Genomic DNA, 22176 nt, shown 5'->3' with positions numbered 1-22176 from the left:
GTCACATAACCAACATAATATAACAAATTTAACAACAGGTTATAAAAACAGGGTGTACAACAGATGAGCCTTTAAGCACTACCACTGTTCCTGACTTTTACTTTTCAATGATAAATAACACTTGACCAGCATTAAGTCCAATGTGAGACTGAGGTGTCAGTCTAATTTGAAGGTCAGATTACTTTTGGAAAGTGGATGTGGCATATACAATAACTGACAAACACTGACAAACTTCAAATCAGAATTCAAGAATTCATTACTTTTGTCACTTATGCTAATTGTGATGGACAGTATGAGCAAAATATGTGTGGTGAGAGGACAAAGTTGATTTTAGTTTACTTGGAAGTAACTTTAGGAGGCGGCCAGTCCATCACATGGCCTACATGCTAACAGTTGAGACAAATTATCGAGTCACATATCTGCTAACTCTAAAGGACATTTTAGCATCTCTTCATCTCACAAAGATATTATTGGATAGTCGTAGAAAACCTTAGAAAGTAGAGTCATGCAAACACCATACAGAAAGGCCCCTGCTGAGATTTTAAAACAGGATCAACCAAAATGTCCAAAACCAGTTGGAAGTATAAATTGATGTAAAAAAAAAAAAAACTTTTTTTGTTGTTTTTAAACTCCTGCAAATAGATCATTTAAGTCTTACAAAATTATCTTTGCATTTGAAATATTTCAGCTTTCTTGGATCACGGTAGAGTTAGTCTTTGTTAATGATAAGTTAAAGACTTAAAAAACATGATGAATGAAAATAACTAACTGCCAGTTTTTATCTTTATTTGGAATATTCAGCAGCAGTGGATGAAGTGCTGTTACTGTGTTAAAAGCACAGAGGGTGCCAGGTAGCTTTTGTGAAAGGGTTGTGGGAGTTTTGCCAAGATGCTGGGAAAGCACCCACACTCTTCTCCAGGATCATAAAAAAGCACCCTGAATGTGTTGGGACATATGTGCTAAGGGCATAAAAGCTTTTTTTATGCCTTTAAAACAAATTGATTCTGGGAAATGAATTAGATGGCACAATCTGTTGATCTAAACAGAATCACTGAGTGAGTTATAAATGAGGAGGTTATTATTATACCCATGTTCCATTTATCTACTGAAGTGTGCACCATAGTGCAGACAGTGAAACGTTTCCAGGCTAAGATTATTCATTTTTAGGTTTTCCATTGGATTACTTGGAAAATATTAAGATTATTAGAAGTTTGGAAGCTGTCTAAAATTCCTTAGAAATTCATCCACTCATCTTCCCCCACTTAGTCCTTGTCAGGGTCGCAATGGGGCGAGTGCCTCTGGCAGTATATGTGGGAGAGGCAGGGTAAACCCTGGACAGGTCGCCAGTCTGTCGCAGGACTCCTTAGAAATTCCTCCAAGAAATTCCTGGTGCATCAGGATGCACATTCATTGTTCTTTCCTCATTTATTTCCCCAGGAACAGACATCCTTACAGTTCAGGCAGCCGACAATGATGATCCTAAAACAGACAACGTTCGGATCTTCTACCGTTTGGTCGGGCAAATTCCAGAGAGTCCTCGTGCCCTTTTCAGAGTGGACCGGGACTCGGGTGTCATTTCAGTCCAGGCAGACAGTATGGAGGGCACAGCACCTCAATACACCCTAACCATCACTGCTGAGGATGCAAAAGGTGAATGCTAACCAGCCTTCCTTTAGCTCTGGTCAGATAATTTTATTCCATACATAAAAGCAACAGAGTTACATCTATGTCTATGAAGGAACATGAACAAAAGGAAGATAAAAACAGAGATTTCCAGATGGTCAGTTCATAGAGAGAGTATATATTTCACATTCAGAATATTTTAATTTAACAGCCTTAGCGGCTCGGTTGACACATTTGGGTAAATGAATGTATAGATGTACCCTCTGGGGTAACTGATGATGTGATCTCCTTGACTCAGGGACTCAGGGTGTGATGGAAGGTACTAGATGTTCTTTCTGCATGTTTTATTTGTGTGAATGGCTGACCCTGAGTCACTAACGGAAGCTGTGATCATGTCCCTGGCAGGTCTAAACAGTTCCTGCACCGTGGTTGTGACGGTTCAAGATGAAAACAACAACCCACCAGTCTTCTCCCAGCATGAGGTATGGCTGTACAAACTGAACACACACATATGTACACAAAACTTAAGACATACTCCTTTTCTGTACTGCAGCTTGTGAAGGCTTCATAAACAAAATCCTGATGAAATGGCAGGGAAAACATTGGCATGACTAAGTGGCTGCAGAGCCGTAGACTGAGAAAGCACTTTGACTGTCACAGATCTCATTTTCTTGGCAGAGAGCAAGAGGTGGTTGCTAGGTCTGTAGCTCTTTTTTCTCTAAGTACACAATGTTTTCTGAGTTTTTTCTGATCAATATTTCTCCTCAGATGTGATTCCACTGGTACTTTTTTTTTTTAGCTAATTCTCTTATTAAATTAGATTCAGTACATTTATTAAAATATTAATTCCAAGCATTTAAGTCCAACACTCAGCAATAGCTTCTCTCTTTTTTGTTCCTTTTGCTGCTGAGAAACAAAATTTGTCTGCTATAGAAAATATATTTATTTGCCCTCAAATGGGCCACAGTAATAGAGTAAAAGCCTGAAAAGCCATGCTTTTCAGGCGAGAATTATGTGGGAGAGCAGTCACACTGTGATAATTGGGGAGTGGTTCGATGTCAGAGAGCTATGAAGACATTTTTTGTTTGAAGCAATGAATGTGCACTGACTGGAAATTTTGCAATTTAATACATTTGCATTTAGAAAATAACATTTTAAAGGTTTTCAAAAAATATATTGTGGCAATTTACAAGACTATCAGGTCCAAATTAGAGGCAGTTAGAAGTCCTTTGATTCAAAGTATGAATTTCTATAAATTTAATCTAAATTAGCCAAATCATTGACCATACATTCCCATTCAATATTTTAGAAACCCAATATTATGCTGTCTAGGACAGGCATGTCTTAAGTCAGTCTTTGAGGGCTGTTACCCTGCAGGTTTTAGAGGTTTTCCTGCTTCAGCACAGCTGATTTACATTGATAGCTGATTAACAGGCCTTTGCTAAACTGCAGTCAGCAGAATTAGCTGTAATGAAGCTGGAAACATTGAAAACCTCTAGGACAGCGGTCCTCAAAGACTGACTTTGGACATGCCTGGTCTAGGGATTTGCAATCGATTGCTTCGTATCAATAACTTTGCAGCTATCACTCATCCTGAGCAAGAAAGTGGTGACACTGGAAAGAAGAGACTCCCTTTCAGCAGATTAAATCCTGCTTCACAACCAGAAACAGTGTAAGCCATTATCTGCATTAAATGGCTGTGAAGATCGATTGTACAAAGAGAACACAGAAAATAAACAAACAGAATTGCCCTTTTTATGAGAAAGAAAGACACACAGTGTGAAAAGAACATCAACTGAAGCTTTATCAATGATCCAGGTCCAGGAAGGAGACAGGGGAACAGAGAATAACCTTCCATGAACAGAAGGAAGACACAGAAACTAAAAGAAGTGTGGAAGTGATTGGGAATAAGGAGGTGTGAGAAAAACTGATCAGTGAGTGAAGGCTCGGCCAAAGACTAGACAACTGCTTGAGAACATCGGGCGACTAGGAGGCCCCCAAGAGCAAGTAAACAGTATACATGTATTTATTATATTTATCATATTTTCTCTATGACTATAGTAACAACGCCCCACAATTTAATGATTTGTTGATATAACATATTTGATCAAATAAAAACCTTTATTTATATATGTAAAAAAACTGAAAAATGTTACTGATCTTTCGGGCTAGCTTGATGCAAAGATAAGGAATGAGCAGCGTAGTTTTCTCTGAGACAAACCTTTCTTTGGAGAACAGCCAGAGTGCACCTGCTACAGAGATGGAAAACCTTCCAGAATTTCCCAATTCACAGATGATCCTATTTGAACTGTTTACTTCCCTCTCTTAAAATAAGTGAAATATTCCCAAATATTTGGATGGCTCTTCAGAAAGCCTTAACTCTCCCTGGTACAGTTACATTTGCAGGGTAGTGCTTTTCCAAACTCCAACTTAGAAGTAACTATTTGATCATGAGCAGCACAAGGAAGACTGAGTAGGACAGTGATTAATATAAGCAAAAACATTGGCCATTAGATTTTTACAGAGACATTTTGAATAAAGGTACACAAAAGTTAGGAAGCATGGGTTTAAAAGAGAGACTGGAAAACCGAGGAAGATCAGAGTAACAGGAAAACGTCAAATGTGTAGATAAGTGTCGTTTCATTATATTTATATATTGAGGGTTTGCATATAGTCACATAGATTTACATGGTTTTAAGAAATAGTCATTTGACTTTAAATTGATTTCTTTAATTTTATTTATTTATTACTAATTTTGAAGGACATTATGTTAAAATGTGATATTTTATGTCATTATTTTTTTTTTTTTTTATCTAAGTTTTTTGATTTGGTCGTTGTACTGCAGATTATTTTTGTGCATTGCTGTTTTAGCTTTTTGGAAACAAAAATAACCCAGATGACATCATGTACTTTAAAAGGGTCATAGAATGCAAAACCGAGTTTACCTTGTCATAGATTAATAACGCTAGTTCAGTGGGTGAAATGGACGTACAGAGAAGTTTAAACCCCATCGACGCCTCCTTTCTATGCAAATCTCACAATTCCAAATTTCCACCACAAAACGGGCGAATTCAAACGAAGTACCGCGTTGACATAAACTCAGATGTGGTTCCTTATTTGGTTCTGGCCTGTACTTTTGTCACGCCCCGGAATCTACATACAGACCAGCCCACTGGTTCACTGGCCCAAGAACATGAATAGAGGTTGCGAAGGTATAAGACACTAGTTTAGCTGTTTAGGCTACAGTTGGGTTTATTTCTACAGAATTACAAAGCAGGCAGTTTCTCTATTGAAAATAAGCCAGAACCACGGGCATAAAGGCAGTGTTCAAGGCTGCATGGAAAAGGGGAAATTATTCACAGTCTTCCTATGCATCCGAAGACTCGACAGGCATAGATTATTTTTGTCTATCAGAAGATCCCTGCAAAGTTTGAGCTGACGGCTCGGTTTGAGTGCCAGTGGGATTCAACAACGTGCTGCACTGTAGTCGACCTATATCCCGGAAGATTTTGAAATTCCCCCCAAAATTTTTTAGGTATGAAAAGTAGGACATGTCCGGGAAAAAGAGGACGTCTGGTCGCCCTACCATATCAACACTTTCAATGTTTCAGTGAGTGAGTGCTTGTTGCTATGATGCGTCTTTGCTCAGCAGCTTCGCTTATTGTAAACCAACCAATCAGCTCATCTAAATATTCATAATCATGCCATTAAAGGAAGAAAACCTGTCGTTTCATTCTAGGGATTCAGGCTTGCCTTAGGGCTCATAGAACAGCAAATATGCTACTTTCAGCCCAACCAGTGTTACACACCCTATTCAGAGACCTTAAGGACCAGCACCAAATACCCTATATAATCATTCTATGACCCCTTTAAATAAAATGCATATTAAATTATATCTACTTAGTAGTACACTTAGACTTAGACAGATTTTATTTTTCATTTTGTTTACACAAGTGTAAAACAAAACAAAAAATTTTAGTAGTGGGATTCAGTTGATTTTTTAATGGAGGTAATTACATGGTCCGTAATTAATTACTTTCAATTGACTACATTTTAATCAGAAAAGATTTTGCTATTGAAAATGCAACATTTAGTGCATTTGAAACATTTATGCCACTGAGGCTACATTTTTCCTTGAGCCACTTAATAATGGGACAGTGGGGTCCTGTCACTATGCGTCTGAGTAATGATGAGAATATACCTCTTTGGTGACTGGTCAGCACACATGACTTTTGCCCAGGACTCTAGAAATGGCATCCTACCCATTGTTTACCTGTTGTGTACCTGTTGTGTACCTTGCCACACTAAGAAAATCAATCCATGTTGCAACCTCTTTAGCAAAAAGGAAATTTAGTGTTTCAGATAAGGTGTTTGTGGGCTCTAAAGCTTGTCAGCTGGGCTGATGTGTGCTGGATGCAACTGGGTACACTGACATTAACATGAGCAAATTGTATTCTACCAACATGAGTCCTGTTTCATTTTCTCCTCGCTGCCAGTGACTGTGAACCCCACGGATATATATGTCTGTGCATCAAGCTTGCCCAAAGTTAGGTTCTAATTTAAACAGTTATGTGCGTGATGTAGTTCACCTGACCGTTGTGTCTATTTAAGGTCTCGGGAAGTTCCTAGTAACTGGTGTGACTGGCAGTCATCCCGGAGTTCACAGAACCATAGTTACAGTGTACCTTCCATTTCACTGAGATGCTTTTTGAGCATGAATGCCCTAAGTGGACTAGCACATGTGATACTGCTTATGCGTCCGAATTACAGGGAATACAAAGGTTCCCACTTAGAACTTTAGTATGTATAAAAAAAATCAAAATAACTGCATCAACAATACATTTTTTAATCCATTTCGATCTGTATGATTAATTAATTCACTCTAGGCTATTACTCCCCTAAAAACACATTGTCAGAAGTGGTATGCGAACCGACACCTCTATTGGAGACTGCAACCTTAAAACAGTACCTTGGACGGCTTGGCCATCCTGACTTCCTTCCAATCTGGATAATGTTCACCGGCAAATATCTACTATAGATGTCAAGCATAATGTCCAGAGTAGAAGGAAACATAGTGCCTCAACCCTGATAAGTGAAGAGAGGCTTAAATGATTTCTAAACATGATTCCAGCTCAAATTGACCTCAAAACTGGATTATAGATGACATAGTTTGATTTATTTATTTTCTGTTCACCATCAGTTCGTTTGAAAACAAGACCTGTTTAAATCAAGCCAAAAACTAAATGAGATCGAATTTTCCCACATCAGGAATTAGCTGAAATTATTATGTGGTTGATTTGCCTCTTCGTTTTTACTATTGATTCTTGACCACAAATCTTTCTTCAGTGGAAAATCCTTTTACATTCCTTTAAGTGGTTCCATGTTTATATGAAAACAGCTGTGGGTTAAGTTACAGAGGTGAAAAATGTTCTATGCCAATTCTAAACAACTCCATGGACTAATGTTCTGTTACATTTGATTGTTGGACAACTAAGGTTTTAAGGACATATTGGTAATTTATTGATATATTTCCTTGACCAACAGGGGGTTGTGTACAGAGATTAGGAACTTTATTAAGCCACAACAGCCTGGCTCCTGCTACCCAGTGATGGACGCCCACTACTTTGGGAAAGAACTGAATTCCTCATTCAGTATTTGTCACAAAAAACAGCTAATGTGACCATGTTGGTCACTTTCACATCATCCCCTACATGATTTCAGTAGGGTTGGTTTTAAGCTGTTACAATTTACCCTCTCCCAGATTGCTCAGATGGTTTCTAATAAACCTTGTTCTGTGGGTACAATAATTTAAATCATCAAGGTTAAAGTTTTTCCTCAAAACATGGATTCTGAATCTTATCATATTTTTTTGTATTGAGATTGTGCTGAATGATGATTGGCCTTGTTTTCAAAATGAAGCATCATTACACTGTCTCCACCAAAAATCCGTTGGGATCTTGCAGAGAAGGTTTAAAAAGGTTTTCATCATTACCGTCCAACTAAACTCTACTGCTCAATACATACATTCACTTTCATTACAAATTGGGGTCATATTAAGGAGAAATAAACGGCTCCACAATGCTATGAGATTTACTGCTAAGAAAGTCTGTAACCGTAAAGGCAAGTTGTACAAATAAACACTTCTATACAAAGCAGCTTAGGCTTAATAAAGTCATTCATTTGATATAAAATCCGTCATTAATGTATTTTTATGGCAATGCCCTCTCAAATTTATGTCTTGTAAACGTTGCTGAGTACCTGTTTTACAGCTGTTAAAACAGATGAACTCCTGGTCCCATAATGGTTAGCACCACCACACTAACACACACACAACGCACTAACACAAAAGTGGAAAATGCTCTTGAGCAGGTCACGCCTGAGGAGAGCAGCTTTTTCCATAGCAATGTGAAAGCAGTGCTGCGGTGGGGTGGGAGGTTTGGGGTGGGAGGAGAGTGGTGACAGGATTGGGATCAGCAGTGCTGCGGATGGGGCAGCCAGATCACAGGCATGGCTGCTCCACTGGAGGACATCTGTGAGTGGCAGATTAAATAGCTGTCTAAACACAGAGAAGTTGGTGAATAAAGGTCATTTAGCACCAGGAAGCCAAGAGGGTGGAAAACATATTATCACATACAGTTACATTTCATCACAGCAAAAAAATGGGCAGTCACTGACCTGCAATTTGTGCTTGCAAACACTAAAAGGCCATGTAAACAAATATATACAAGTAAAGTATATGCAGTTTCTGGTATACTGTACTTTTTTATGCTCCACATCTAATCTGACTTCACTCAGTACCTGTTCCAGTCCTGAGCTTTCTTTGCTTTTTTTTTAAACCTCCAAACAACTGGACTAGCTTTTCTGTCTGAATACCCCCTAAAAAATCCCCACATTTCTTTGAACTTAACAAGTAACCATAGCAGTAAACCTATTACTGAAATCATACCTAATAGGCCATTTGTTGTTTTGCATCAGAGCTGCCAAGATGCTGTAGGTAACATCTGTTCTCTGATGACATTCCAAAATTTGAAATGAAAGATCATGGAACCTGCATTGCATGAGCTGCTCTTACCAATCTCAAGAATTTTGCAGCTTTTATTTTAGCACTAAACAAAACACAGATGCCCCACCCAGGATTCCCACAGTAGTTTTCCTCCTTCTCTGGGTCTGTGTTTTATTGCACCCCAGTCATGCCTGTCTATGAGAAGCATTGATTGTAAGACTTATAACTATGTTTACAATTTATTGTTCTCTTGAAAAGAATTACGTTGTGAAAGCAAGCTCCCCACAACAAAAAAGTCCTTTTGTTGTTCTGACCTACAGTAGTGTTAATCCATTTTAGGATTATAGAGATTTTCAGTCAAGGTATAAACTAGTGTTTGCGCTGATGCCATTTTTTGGCCCCGATATTGATACACAATACCTGGCTGTGCAGTATCAGCCGATGCCGATACCATGCCGATACCATCTGTTTGAAATTGATGTGTGTGTGTATATATGAAGAATTGTATACTACTTGGATGTAAAATAGTTGCCATCATGGCTTTGTCAAGCTGCTGCCTACCTTTGTGAAGCAGGAAAAAGACTAATACAAAGTGAATCCAGTAGAACTTTTTATAGCCTACCTGGAATCAGTGACAATAGTTGAATAAACTTTTGGCTCTCAAAATGGTATCGGTGCGCTATTTGTTGGTACTCGCCAATACCAATACCACCATTTTAGTGCAGTATTGGGGCCCTGCCCGATACTGGTATAATGGTATTGGTGCAACACTAGTTTAAACAGGCAAAATGTTTGGATTTTTTTGCTTGTCTTGATCTAAACTGGTTTTGAACTGATCAAAGGTTATTTAGTTTACTGAAACACTGGCAGATATTTAAATAACCCATTAAAAAACATATAGATCGCTTTATGCCGCTGCCAAGGTGGTATTAGAACACCTTTCCTATGAATTTTCCGAATTTCTACCATTATTTATTTTCTTTGTATCATATATTGGTCTTCTACAAGGAAAAACATAGGGCATTTCAATCAGTATTTATTAACAACCTTTTTCCCCTTTCTCCCTAGTATGGGCCATTTCACATTCCAGAGGATGCTCTTGTGGGAACCACAGTTACAGCTGTGTTGGCAAGGGATGCGGATGTTCGAGGTGGGGACAGCTGGCAGGTGGACTACCATTTAGAGTCTGGTAATGAGGAGGATGTCTTTACACTGGTGACAGACAGGCAGACCAATGAAGTTTCACTCGTTCTCTCAAAGGTGAACAGTCTTGTTTGTCCTGCAGACTCACAATGTATCTATATTATAATAGCTTTGCATTATTCTATTTAAACAAAGGCTACAAATGCATAAAGATTATGTCAAGGACAAGTTTTTCATGGTGGCTTACATGAGCAGCACACTAAGAACTAATAAGAGACACCAGGGTAACAATACCAGTAAAATAAAAGGATCTTGGTTGAAAATCAAAATCAAAGAAGTCCATTTGAGATATTCCAAGAAAGCTGTAAGAATACAATAAACAATAGAGTAGCCCTTATAAATCCGGTACCAAAAAAAAAGGCTGTACCAATGTTAATGGAATGCTTTAGTCAATAATCTCTGCTATCCTCAGGGTGCATCACCCTTTCGCCTGACTCCCATAATCCTGCAGGGCATTTTAGACACACTTGCCAGAATGAGTGCATGTCTGCGTGTGTTTGTGTGTTTGCTCTAATGGTTTGCTTTCTGTAAGTGGGTCATGAAGGAGCCTATTATTTTCAACCTTGCTGCTGGAGACAGTTTAAATTTGATTTAACTGTGTGTCACGCGTGCACGCCTGAGATGAAGCAGACTTTAAAAAACTAAAAATGGAGCTTGATGTACTATTGGAGATGAGCAGAGGAGACATGTTCTTTTTGCAGGGATGATGTCACTCGTTATCTTTTATAATGCTTGTGTTTAAAGCTCACTGTGACCTTGTTAGATATCCCTTTAATAATGCATGTCACTTCAAGGGTTACAGTTGTTTATTTAACTTAATGTGGTTTCAGTTAAATCTTACAGACTTTCAAGAGAAGCTCAAGAGGATTACAATACAAAGTTATAGTGTGAGGTCAGCATGTCTGCATAGAATAGTGGTCATTTGACTCTATCACTGCACACAATACGACAGCTATCCATCAACATGAAGCAAACTGAAGAAAGCATAATTTTATTAGACTGTATATGGTATTCATTCTTCGATTTAAGATAATACTGCCAGTAGGTGGGTAGACCTGTAACTTTGATGTTTGGCAAAAGAAACTGCAAAAATTACTCCACTGTTACAAAATGAAACAGTCTCCCTCTATGTTCAAGCCCTCCCTGTAACTGGTGGTTACCATGGCTATGCCAAAACTGTCAGAATATCAGCATGGATCCTTTCTTTTTAACAGCTGTCAACTACTTCCATACTTTTGTAATCCTTTTGTTGTTGACATTTGTTTTTTCCCAAATACCAGAAACTTGGGGATGGAACAACAGGTGCTAAGATGAATAGATATCATTGACATTTCTCCCTGCCTAATAGGAAAACCATGAATTTATGATAATCTATTTTAGACAACCATTGAACAAAAGCAATGCTTGTAATTTAGAGTTCTGCTATACATTTCTAAGTGCACAGATTGAACCAATATCCCTTTATGTTTGAGATAAAATGTGGTCTACATTTAATTTGATTTTGGATTTTACTTGATAAAAACCAGTGACACCATATCCCCCCAAAAACAGTAAAGACTGGGTCCTGGGTTCATATTCTCGTATAAGATCTGCTGTTGAGTTAAAACCTTTTGTGAGAGCACTTGTTCTGTCTTGGTACTTTGGCTTACTCCAACAGTGCATAGGCATGAGTGTTAGCTTAATTGGTCTCTCTAAATTAAATGATTTGAATGGATGTGTGGGTAAACATGTTGAGTATATACACCGCCTCTTATTAGATAATAGCAGTAGATACACACCAGCTTTCTGGTGATGCAGATCGGATATAGACGATGGATGAAGTAATTGATATTTAAAAAAGATAAACTGCAAACAAAATGCGAACAAGAACAAAGTCTTTTGTCCTAACACTTAAATACTTTGGTTTCTCAAACACATTTTAGGGTTAGAAAACGATAACTTCAGAAGGCGATGTAAAATTACTTGGTATAATAAAGAAATCAGTCAAACAGAATCAGTCTGACAACATGTAGTGGTTTGAAATATCTTATAAAGCAGCACATCAAGGTCCCATGTCTTTACTTTTCTCTCTGTGTGTTTAGCACACCAAAAATCATGCTATATTTACTCCCTTTTGTTTTCTGATTCTTCTGTTTTTTAGCAGAGCTGGAAGGGACATATGAGGAGTTTTAATTTTTTTGTATTGCTTGCATTTAAATGTTGTCGATAGTTTGACACAAATTTGACGTTCCAAAAAGGATGCCGTAGCTATGATCTGCCAGCCAAGATTGATACAAGAACAAGATTTTGTCAGATTTGGCAGGTTTTTTTAGAGGAGCCAAATGACAGAAGCAGAGATGGTTTCATGTAGTTTTAATGATGAAGTTGGTGGCAAGGGAAGCATAAAACCAGACTGAACCAGCAGGGAACTTAGAAACCAAAACAAGGAACCACTTGGCAAGAACATACATAAAAAATTAAGAGAATCCAGCAATTGTATGAGCTTCAGAAGAGGGGTATATATATGGGAGACAGAACAAAGTGTGGAGTGATCAGCTTATTGGGAGCAGGTGTCGACAGAAGCAGCTAAGGGGACAGGACAGGGGCAACAAGGAGTAAACATGGCTTAACTAAAACTGGAAAATAAATTAAACAAATCAAAAGGGAATTAAAACTAATGGCTAGAAAGCAAAGAATGGCAGAGGGGGAAAAAAACTAGTAGAGAAGGGACTGGAGATAACTAAAGTTGTGGAAAACATGATCTAAACATAAGAGAAATAACAACTATAGCTAAAACTAGACCAAGGAATAAACAATGTAAAAATACTGAAAAGAGATAACAAGGAAGAGTAAAACTAGGAATTCAAAAACGATATAAACCTTGAAAAAAACACAGAATAATATAAAATAAAGCATAACTGAGAAGCCAAAAAGAAAACTTAAACAGAACCAAAAAGTCCAGACTGGCAGATCATGACAGATTTAGAAAGTCTACCCTTCAAATGAGTGCTGACATCTACTTAGAGTATGTTATTTATGCACCTAGCCCGCATAATATTGGTCTCCTCTTTTCACTAAAGTAAGCATACAAGAATGATACACGGATCCTGAATGGTTACAGTTGGGAAAAGGATTTATGTGGTTTTTATTAAACCAGAATAAGTGCAGTCACTAGATATGGAATAAATTATGTTTAAGGAAAACAGATGTTTAAACTCAACTAAGTACCAGCAAAGCTGAGAGTGCTAATATCATGAAACCGGTTCAAAATTAGCCTTGGAGCAAAACAAAAGTTGTATCATCCGTCTGATGTAGTAATACAGTGGTTCAAATGTGTGAGATAATCCTGCAGAAAGTCTTATACTTACTGCAGTCTTTTGGATGCGTCACTTCCATTTAGAAGCAGCATTTGTCTATTCTCCTTGGTTTGCACTACTTCTCCATGGTAACAGAGATACACTCAGCATGATGTGAGCAAGATGATGTCAGGCACTGCCAGTTTAACATGCTGTTTTATTGGAGATAAGATTACAATTAAGATCAAATACCTGGGAAAGGTCAAAGAAGATTACTTTTAAATTATTTTATACTTAATTTGACCTTTTATCTTTCAAATATGAAAAAATATCCACATCATACTTTAAATAGTATAAAACTGCAGTTTTCACATTACATTAAACAGAAAAGCTTAAAAAAAATCCAGAATTTTACAGTCATTTTTTTTCCTCAAGTCAGATTATGGTCATTCTTAGTTGTAAATATAAAATTCTAGTCCTATTTTTTTATTATTTTTGTTAAATATCATGCCTCTGTTTAAGAACAGGGATGCTATCAAGCTTTATCAATAATTGGTTTGTTCTTTTTTCACTATTTAGGTATTCCATGCTACATTCTTTAATTTCCCTCTCTGTTTATTTTCACTTGGAGTGAGAAGAAATCTTGTGTAGCAGCGCACACATGCAGCATCATGGAAACTGTTTTGTTAAATGACAGGAAGAAACTAAGGCTTTTTCCTGTGAGGATACTGTATCTGGTTTATATTAAAATACAGCGATACTGAGCCAGAATTTCCAGATTTCTTGGAAGTCAGATAAGCAGAGTGGACATAGGGGACCTCAATGTGTCCCTCTGCTGCTGGATGGGAAAATACAGTGTTGTGTGCTCTTAAACCAATCTTCCAAAACTCTATGTCTATTTAAAACAGTGAATTGCTATTCATTTTCTTGCTAATTAAGATATTAATCACCTTGCTCAATTACTATAAATAATTTTGTGTTTATTCTAATTAACACAGTACTACATCTTACTAAACAACCGTATGCGTGTCCCCACAGTTGTTAGACTTTGAACGTGAGAGCGAGTACATACTTGTGCTCAGTGCCCAGAACCCAGTTCCTCTGGTCCGTGGCCGATATGGCCCATTATCAACAGCAACAGTCTCCATTTATGTTGATGATGTGAACGAGGGTCCAGTTTTGTCACAAAGCCATTATGAGGTGACCGTCAGAGAAGGGGAGGAACCAGGCCGCGTCATCGCCACCATCCGAGGCTATGATCCTGATTCCCACCCAATAAGGTAACTCATTTAGTTAATGAAAGTTTTATTCATCTATATCCAGTTTTACAGGATATAATATGCTTTTTTAAAGATATTCTCTTCAAGGAGACACCAAAAAATACTTCTCAATTGGGAAATATTCAGGTGAACTGAAGACTGTGCATGCATTGGACAGAGAGGAAAACAGCACATACACCATGGAGGTCATTGCAGTTGATGGACGTAAGATAGATGACTTGGATTTTAATACTATTGAAGAAAATTTCCCTTTTTATCTTCTAGGTGGTGAATAATGGATTTCCACAACCCTGTTCTGTTATAACAGCTGTGTTTAATTCTAGGAAACTCTTCTTTATCTGCATCCACCCTGGTGACCGTCCAAATCCTGGATGTAAATGACAATAGTCCAGTTCTGGTTGGAGACTATTCATGGAAATACCTGTGCACACCTCGATGGGAAGACCAAGCTCTAGTACTGGCTTCACGGGACAGCGATGGTCCACAACATGGTGGAAGACTTAATTTCTCACTGCGGGGTGATGCAACAGTGCGACACAACTGGAAGCTGACACCCATAAATGGTTCGAACAATGCAAAACCACCTTGACCTGATCAGGACACATGTCCTTTTAGTATAAGCCACCTGAATCTTGGATGAGAAAGGAAAAGAAAAGGAAGAGCATGTTTTATGACTCAGTTAGGAGAAGCTATTTCTGGATACTTATTATTTGGCAGAAGGACTTTGCTAAGGTTAAGTGTTCTAATCAGATTTTTAAGTGGATGTTTTTCTCATCAGGTGAAGCATTAATTATATTCAAGCACTGTGTGAAAACCAGCCAGAGACCAAAATAAATGCACTTACCCGAATGACATCATAGATTTTTTTATAATTTAATGACATCTTTTGCTTTATAAATGAAAAGAAACTAACTATATACAAGGAGCTGATCTCCCTTCATTGGTGGAGACACTCTTTTAAGGTGCACTTATTGGAAAACAGACATTTTTTTATCTAGCAATGAATTAATGCAATGTTGTATCACTGATATGCAGATTTTTAAATTGCTTCAGTTGACAGTTGTGAGGTGAATGGTATGATGTTGTCAGAAGCAGATTGTTATAGATCTAAATAACCAGAGAGATGAAGTAATCTGGTCCTTAACACATTCAAAATACCATTTGCCTTTTCTATCAAGATAAATTATGCCACTTTCAATAGTAGCCATAATGAAATCAACCCTCGGTGCAGTTGTAAGCTGTTAGTGTTCATTCAGTTCCATCTATCACAGCCATGACGTCTGTCATTAAGTGATTCAAACTGAATCGCTTCCTTCTCGATATTTTTTTTCCCTGTTTCTCTTTCACTCTCCTGTTCCTGTTGGTATTGATTGAGCCCAGCTGTAATTATATCTTCTGTGTAATTTCTTTGGCGTCACCGCTGGTTTCCTGACAGCTAATGGGAGCTAAAAGAAGACCTTTCCCAGAATGCCTTGCACCTGGTAACAGGAGTAATGTTCATGTGAATAAATGTAAGCTTGTACCTCTTTATAGGAGGAGTGTGAAATTAATAGAAAACATGTGAAAGATTTCCATTTACCTGAAGTTTATTGGGGACTTGATTTAGTTCTTTTAGAAAGAAACTCAGATAATCAGCAGCATGAACTTTGTCAGCTTGAAAGAAATTAATTAATCTAGCCTCCCTATAACATTGCAACATGTCTGAATGTGTATATATAGTAGTTCTGTGCAGACAGGTGCTCACACATTCACCCTCTAGAGAAAAGGCTGTGAAGGTTGTGGCTCCTTCCCTCACAGATGGGACATGAAGGAGGAGTGATGGGAAGTTGAAAGCACAGAGTTTAAGTCTCTCAGATAAAGGTTCAAACAGCTTGATAAAGAGCTTCTTCTAACAGGGCCCGGTTTGTACGTCATACAGCCAAGCTTGTGTTTTAGTCTGATTCACCGAGATAAGATAACGAGCAATAGGCTCCACAGTCCTCCCTTCACAGCTTGTGGTTTGTCTCTCTCATTCTGTTTGCTGTGTGGCTATGCAGCTATTAAGGTGCCATTTGCTTGTGCTTAAGATACTCTATAACATTTCAAATAATCAAAAAAGAGTAATGCAATTATGAAAATCATTTATTTTTAGTTGAGTGACTGGTCATTCTAAAATGCATGTTTTTTTTTTGTTGTTTGTTTTTTTAAAGCCCTTTAATAGCCTGGTCTACACTATTTATAGGGACTTCATAGCTTGCATACTTAATTTATAAGTGTAACAAAACAATGCAGCATAGAACATGTTTTGGCTTACAAAAGCGATCTGTTTACAGAGCTTTATCATAAACACAATAACTCTTTCCATTTTTTTTTCAATCTATGACAAACTCTAAGCATATCACAGATTAAAAATACAAAATTGTCAGAAGAAACAAAACAGCCTTTGCAAAAAGAATATTTTTAAAGAGATATTAGCAGAACACCCGGTGCACAGTAATTGATTTACTAGGAAAAGGCAAAAATCTTTTAGATACTATTTATCTATAGTAGCTCAAATGGTTAACCTTAATGACCTTACAGTCATTAACCATTTAATCCAAAAGACATCTAAATTGTGAGAAATGTTTTTTTTTTTAAGTCTTCATATTTACAGTTAAATTTGTAAGAAAGATCTCAAAGTAGGAAGACAAAAATTAATCCCTCAGATTTACTTTTAAAAAGGTTGTGAAATAAGAATTGTTTGGATAGTGTAACCTATACTTTACTTGCCCTGCAATAGCTTAACATCTTGAGCGTGTTATTGAAGTCACTAATCTTTGGTGGGTTTTTTTCTTATTCTGTAGATACTCACACTAACTTGTCATTAAACATCCCATACCTGCCACCTGAAGTTTACATGGTCCCTTTCACCATCTCCGACAGCAGCTCTCCTCCTCGAAGTACCTTCATAAACCTACCAGGTATTTATCACTTTGCAGCTCACAAAAAGTTTTGAAACAATCAAAAGGGATAGACTCCTGCATGCCAGCTTGGCTTCAGTTTTTGTTTAATTATGCAGTGGAACAAATCATTTTTACCGATTTAAAAACCTGCTGCCACCTGATTTGAACACAATTCTTTATGCATAGTTTAAGATTTAGAGTTGTAGGAAGAAATTATCAGATGATATTTGTTTTCTTCAATTATTTTTTCTAAAGGTGGATTACCTAAAGAAAACAATAAACAAAAAAACAATAAATAAGAATTTGATATTTTTTTAAGAAATCAGAGAATAGAACAGGGTTTGATGCTAAAATCATCCTTATTTGACTACTTCCTTTGTAATCTAATAAATGTTAAACGATCTTAACCCAAAACTTAACCTTGTTTTCTCTCAGTCTGATAAAATGTCAGTTTTATTTATAACATTTAACCATTGAGAAATGTGTAATCTCATATCTATGATTATTTTTTCCAACTCAGTCTCACACAGTGTATTTTCATGTGGACCTTGTATTAAAAAAGTTTAAAAATGTGTTAAAAATAAATGTAGTCCTAAATCAAATTTCAATCTGTTCAGTAGTAGTTTAGATATTTTATTTTCCTGAATTATTGGTGTGTGTTTTAAAATGTCACTAGTAGTTGTGGTGGTTGACAATTGATGTTTCTCCACTCAGTAACAGTGTGTCCTTGCAACATCAGAGGAAACTGCAAAATAGCTGCCAAGCCGCTGCAGGGCATGCCAACTATTCAGTCTGCAGTGGGGACTTTGCTTGGTACCTTTGCAGTCATAGGTGAGCTGTTAAGGTTCAGGTTTACTATACTTTCAATTGTAAAATAATATATTTATGCATACATGTCATGCTTCAAAAAGCAGTACATTAAACAAATCTAATGGCCATATTGCAGGAATCATCCTCATCGTTATTTTCGTGAGATTGTCCTATCAAAACTCCAAAGAGCCAAGCAAAAGCAGCCAGGAGAGAGATCCACTGAATATATCCATCTAACTAGTATATAAAGACAATTATTACATTTTTTTATCACTGTCTTTAGTATATCTGCAGCAATGTACCTTTGTTATTTGTCAAAGTTAATATTTTCAACCCTATTCAGTGCATAAGTCCCTTTTCATTTAACTCAATTGAAGTTTGTCTTTTTCTATCTTCATAGATGTGTTTCTTGGTTCTACAATGTGTTTTTTTATATTTACTAAGCAGCGCTAAAACCATGTTAACAAAATGTGAAGAATGACAAGAATCTATGGAGCTTAAAAAGAGGCATCTATAATGTTTAACTTTATACTTCTGCAACTCTTGACTTGCTCTTTTATCACCAACTCTTCTGTAATCTTTGAAATATGTATTTGATAGATGAGGCTTTCTGTTTAGTTCAAACTATATTCTTAAGCAAAATTCTCAAGTGAAAAGAAAAATACAGTAATTTATGCGATTTTGCGGAATTTCACATTTTTATTGTAATAAATTATGCCAGAAGCAGCAAAGAACTGTATCATTTCATTGTAGCCTCTAGTTTGATTACCTTTTATGTCCATTCATTCTGTTTATAAATGTCATAGCAGATGTGAGCCTCGTTCTGGATTTATCATCTGCAGCCCTCTCTCCTTACACATCCTAAACTTAAACAATTTTAATTAAATGAGACAGACAGAAGTCTATAATTACATTAGCTGTATGCCTTAGTCTCTTCAATTAAAGGTTTTTCAAATCCTGACCCAGATGATCTAACAGGCGGGCTGAGCTATATCCCAACCAAAGTGTTTCTAAAATAGCTCAGCAACTGAAGGTCCATTGAATGATACTGGCCAGCGAAACAACAACCTCTCAGTGACAAAGGATGAAGCTCTCTGAAACAACTAAGGTTTGTATGCACATACACTAAGACTGCTATGATCCCATTTGAGTGAGGCTTGGATGAACCATACTCAAATGAATCTCTGCATTTTTTGAATTCTAATAAAACAGCACTTATAATGTTGGTGATGAAATGAAAATGAAGTTCAATTTCTTGGCCACAGGAAAATAACTAGATGTACACTATAAATCTGGCCTTCATGGAAGGGAGACAGTAAAAAAGGCATACAAGCTGTTATTGACTGAAACTTTTAATACAAAAACTAAGGAGCAGACACAGCAACATAAGAGGAATCTTTGTTCAGATGAGACCAAATTTAAAGACATGCATACATTGGCATATTTCCATGAATACAACTTCACAATGATAAAACTCTGTGTTGGCAACATTATGTGTTAGGGATACCTTTCTTAATCAAAGATTGAAAAGCTGGTTAGAGTTAATACAAAATACAGGTTAATCCGGGAAGAAAACACATAGAGACAGCAAAAGATTTTGGACAGAGAAGAGTTTTATCTTCTAGTACACTGCTCAAAAAAATTAAAGGAACACTTTGAAAACACATCAGATCTCAATGAGGGAAAAATCATGCTGTTTATTTATACTGATATGGACTGGGTGGTGTGTTAGGAACAAAAGGAAGCCACATCATTTGATGGAAATGAAAATTATCAACCTACAGAGGGCTGAATTCAAAGAAACACCCAAAAATTACAGTGAAAAAAAGATGCGGCAGGCTAGTTCATTTTGCTAAAATTTCATTGCAGCAACTCAAAATGGTATTCAGTCATTTGTATGGCCCCCATATGCATGTATGCATGGCTGACAACGTCGGGGCATTCTTCTAATGAGACGACGGATGGCGTCCTGGGGTATCTCCTCCCAGATCTGGACCAGGGCATCACTGAGCTCCTGGACAGTCTGAGGTTCAACCTGGCGATGTCGGATGGATCGAAACATAATGTCCCAGAGGTGTTCTATTGGATTTAGGTCAGGCGAGCATAGTCAATGGTATCAATTCCTTCATCCTTCAGGAACTGCCTGCATACTCTCGCCACATGAGGCCGGACATTGCCGTGCACCAGCAGAAACCCAGGACCCACTGCAGCAACATAGGGTCTGAAAATGGGTGCAAGGATTTCATCCCAGTACCTAATGGCAGTCAGGGTGCTGTTGTCTAGCCTGTATAGGTGCAGTGCTTCTCCTGCTCCTCCTTGCACAAAGGAACAGAAACCGGTCCTCCTGATGGGTTGTAGACCTTCTACGGCCCTGTCCAGCTCTCCTGGAGTAACTGCCTGTCTCCTGGAATCTCCTCCATGCTCTTGAGATTGTGCTGGGAGACACAACAAATCTTCTGGCAATGGCATGTTGATGTGCCATCCTGGAGGAGTTGGACTGCCTGTGCAACCTCTGTAGGGTCCAGGTAGCACCTCATGCTAACAGTAGTGACAGTGACCCTAGCCAAATGCAAAACTCGTTAAAAAAAGAGTCAGAAAAGATGAGGAGGGGAAAATATGTCAGTGGCCTCCACCTGTAAAACTATCCTGTTTTGATGGTCGTCTTGTTGTTGCCCCTCTAGTGCAACTGTTGTTGATTTAACACCAAAGCAGCTGAAACTGATTAACAACCCCCTCTGCTACTTACCTTACCAAATCAATATCCCAGAAGTTTGATTAACTTGATGCTATACTCTGATTACCAAGTGTTCCTTTATTTTTTTGAGTAGTGAATTAATTTATTTTGGTTTATTTGCACTATTTTAATTTTTAGTTTTTAGATTTTAACCACATTCTGCATGAATAAGTAACCAATTTGACTGACTTGCAATTAAGGCAATTAAAGGGTCTATAGTAGGGAGGGTGAGATGTAAAGTCTATAAAAATAACTGCATTTACATATTCTATTTTTTAGAAATATATGTGTTATGATCAGACATTCATTCCAGTCATTTTTAGATACAGTGACTCATCAAATTTACATATAATACTGTTGATGGCATACACACACACACTTTGTTTAAGTAAAGATATTTTTATCCCAGACCGAAAGTTCCAATCAAAGCAAGTTCCAAGTAAAAAATAAATAAATTGGTACGCTGAAAAGCATCTTGAGGGAGATGAGAGCTGCAGGGAAGGGATTAACTTGTGACATGGGGTCAAACCTCTCATTTGGGAGGATATAAGCCTTCAACTTTAGCCTTGATGGGTTCCTGGATGTGTTCAGCTTCAGAGGACAGACTTGGCTCCAATAACCGATTTAAAAGGCAATGTTGCTGTAAAAATGTTGTCCATGATTTGGTAATTCTTCAAGCAGCTTGAGAAATGAGAGATAAATCAGAACATATAGATGGGGGCTCAAAGATAGAAAAAGTGAAGGACTGACCGGGTTTCTCCCAGTGGGGCTGGCTGGTTTTCCATTGCTCACTTAATAAGGCAGGCAAGTGTTTTTCTAATTCCTTTCCCCCGTAGAGCGAGTTTCCCAACAGCTTTGCCTATTTTAAGCCTGTTTTAAAATGGCACAGTAGCACTTTGCCAGTCCCCCAATGAATCCCTAGAAACTCACTCTCGAAGTGTGCTGAGTTGTAGCAGACAAATATAAGTGACAATTTTCTCTGGGTCACAATTATAGCACCATTAAATAATCATCTGACTGTAATAATTATTTGAAGAAATTGATAAAATCTTCAAAATGGATTAAATTTTGAAAAGGCTTTTTCAATTCAAAATATCATTTAAATTAAAAAAGCTTTCTGGATGGGAGGCAAAACCTCTTCAAACTTGGAGATAAAGCGGATTGTTTTTTTAACTTTTTTGGAATGACTATGACCTGGATGACTGAGAATCTTTATCAGCATTCAGTCACACTAGAAGTGTAGCTATGGTTGCAATTTAAGGATTGGAGATTGGTGATGGGGAGAGGGGGGCTGGGGGTCCACGATCTGGGTTGTGGGCAGATACCC

At 37.5% G+C, this 22176-nt stretch overlaps 1 protein-coding gene across 1 annotated transcript in view; it reads left to right on the top strand.

Annotated features, from left to right (window-relative positions):
* Positions 1-18761, top strand: part of cdh16 (cadherin 16) — a 34335-nt gene extending 15574 nt beyond the window's left edge. Inside the window, exons 9-17 of the mRNA XM_015384494.1 lie at positions 1438-1650; positions 2029-2105; positions 9695-9886; positions 14143-14384; positions 14458-14588; positions 14708-14947; positions 17207-17323; positions 18020-18136; positions 18252-18761. Coding sequence (XP_015239980.1) covers positions 1438-1650; positions 2029-2105; positions 9695-9886; positions 14143-14384; positions 14458-14588; positions 14708-14947; positions 17207-17323; positions 18020-18136; positions 18252-18352 — 1430 coding nt within the window. The 3' untranslated portion in view covers positions 18353-18761. The remainder of the gene's footprint in view (positions 1-1437; positions 1651-2028; positions 2106-9694; positions 9887-14142; positions 14385-14457; positions 14589-14707; positions 14948-17206; positions 17324-18019; positions 18137-18251) is intronic.
* Positions 18762-22176: the final 3415 nt, after the last annotated feature.

Source organism: Cyprinodon variegatus, unplaced genomic scaffold (assembly GCF_000732505.1).
Source record: "Cyprinodon variegatus isolate N-32 unplaced genomic scaffold, C_variegatus-1.0 Scaffold15, whole genome shotgun sequence".
Classification (NCBI taxonomy): domain Eukaryota; kingdom Metazoa; phylum Chordata; class Actinopteri; order Cyprinodontiformes; family Cyprinodontidae; genus Cyprinodon; species Cyprinodon variegatus.
The sequence above is the reverse complement of the archived record's forward strand: the minus strand, read 5'-3'. Positions and strand labels throughout refer to the sequence as shown.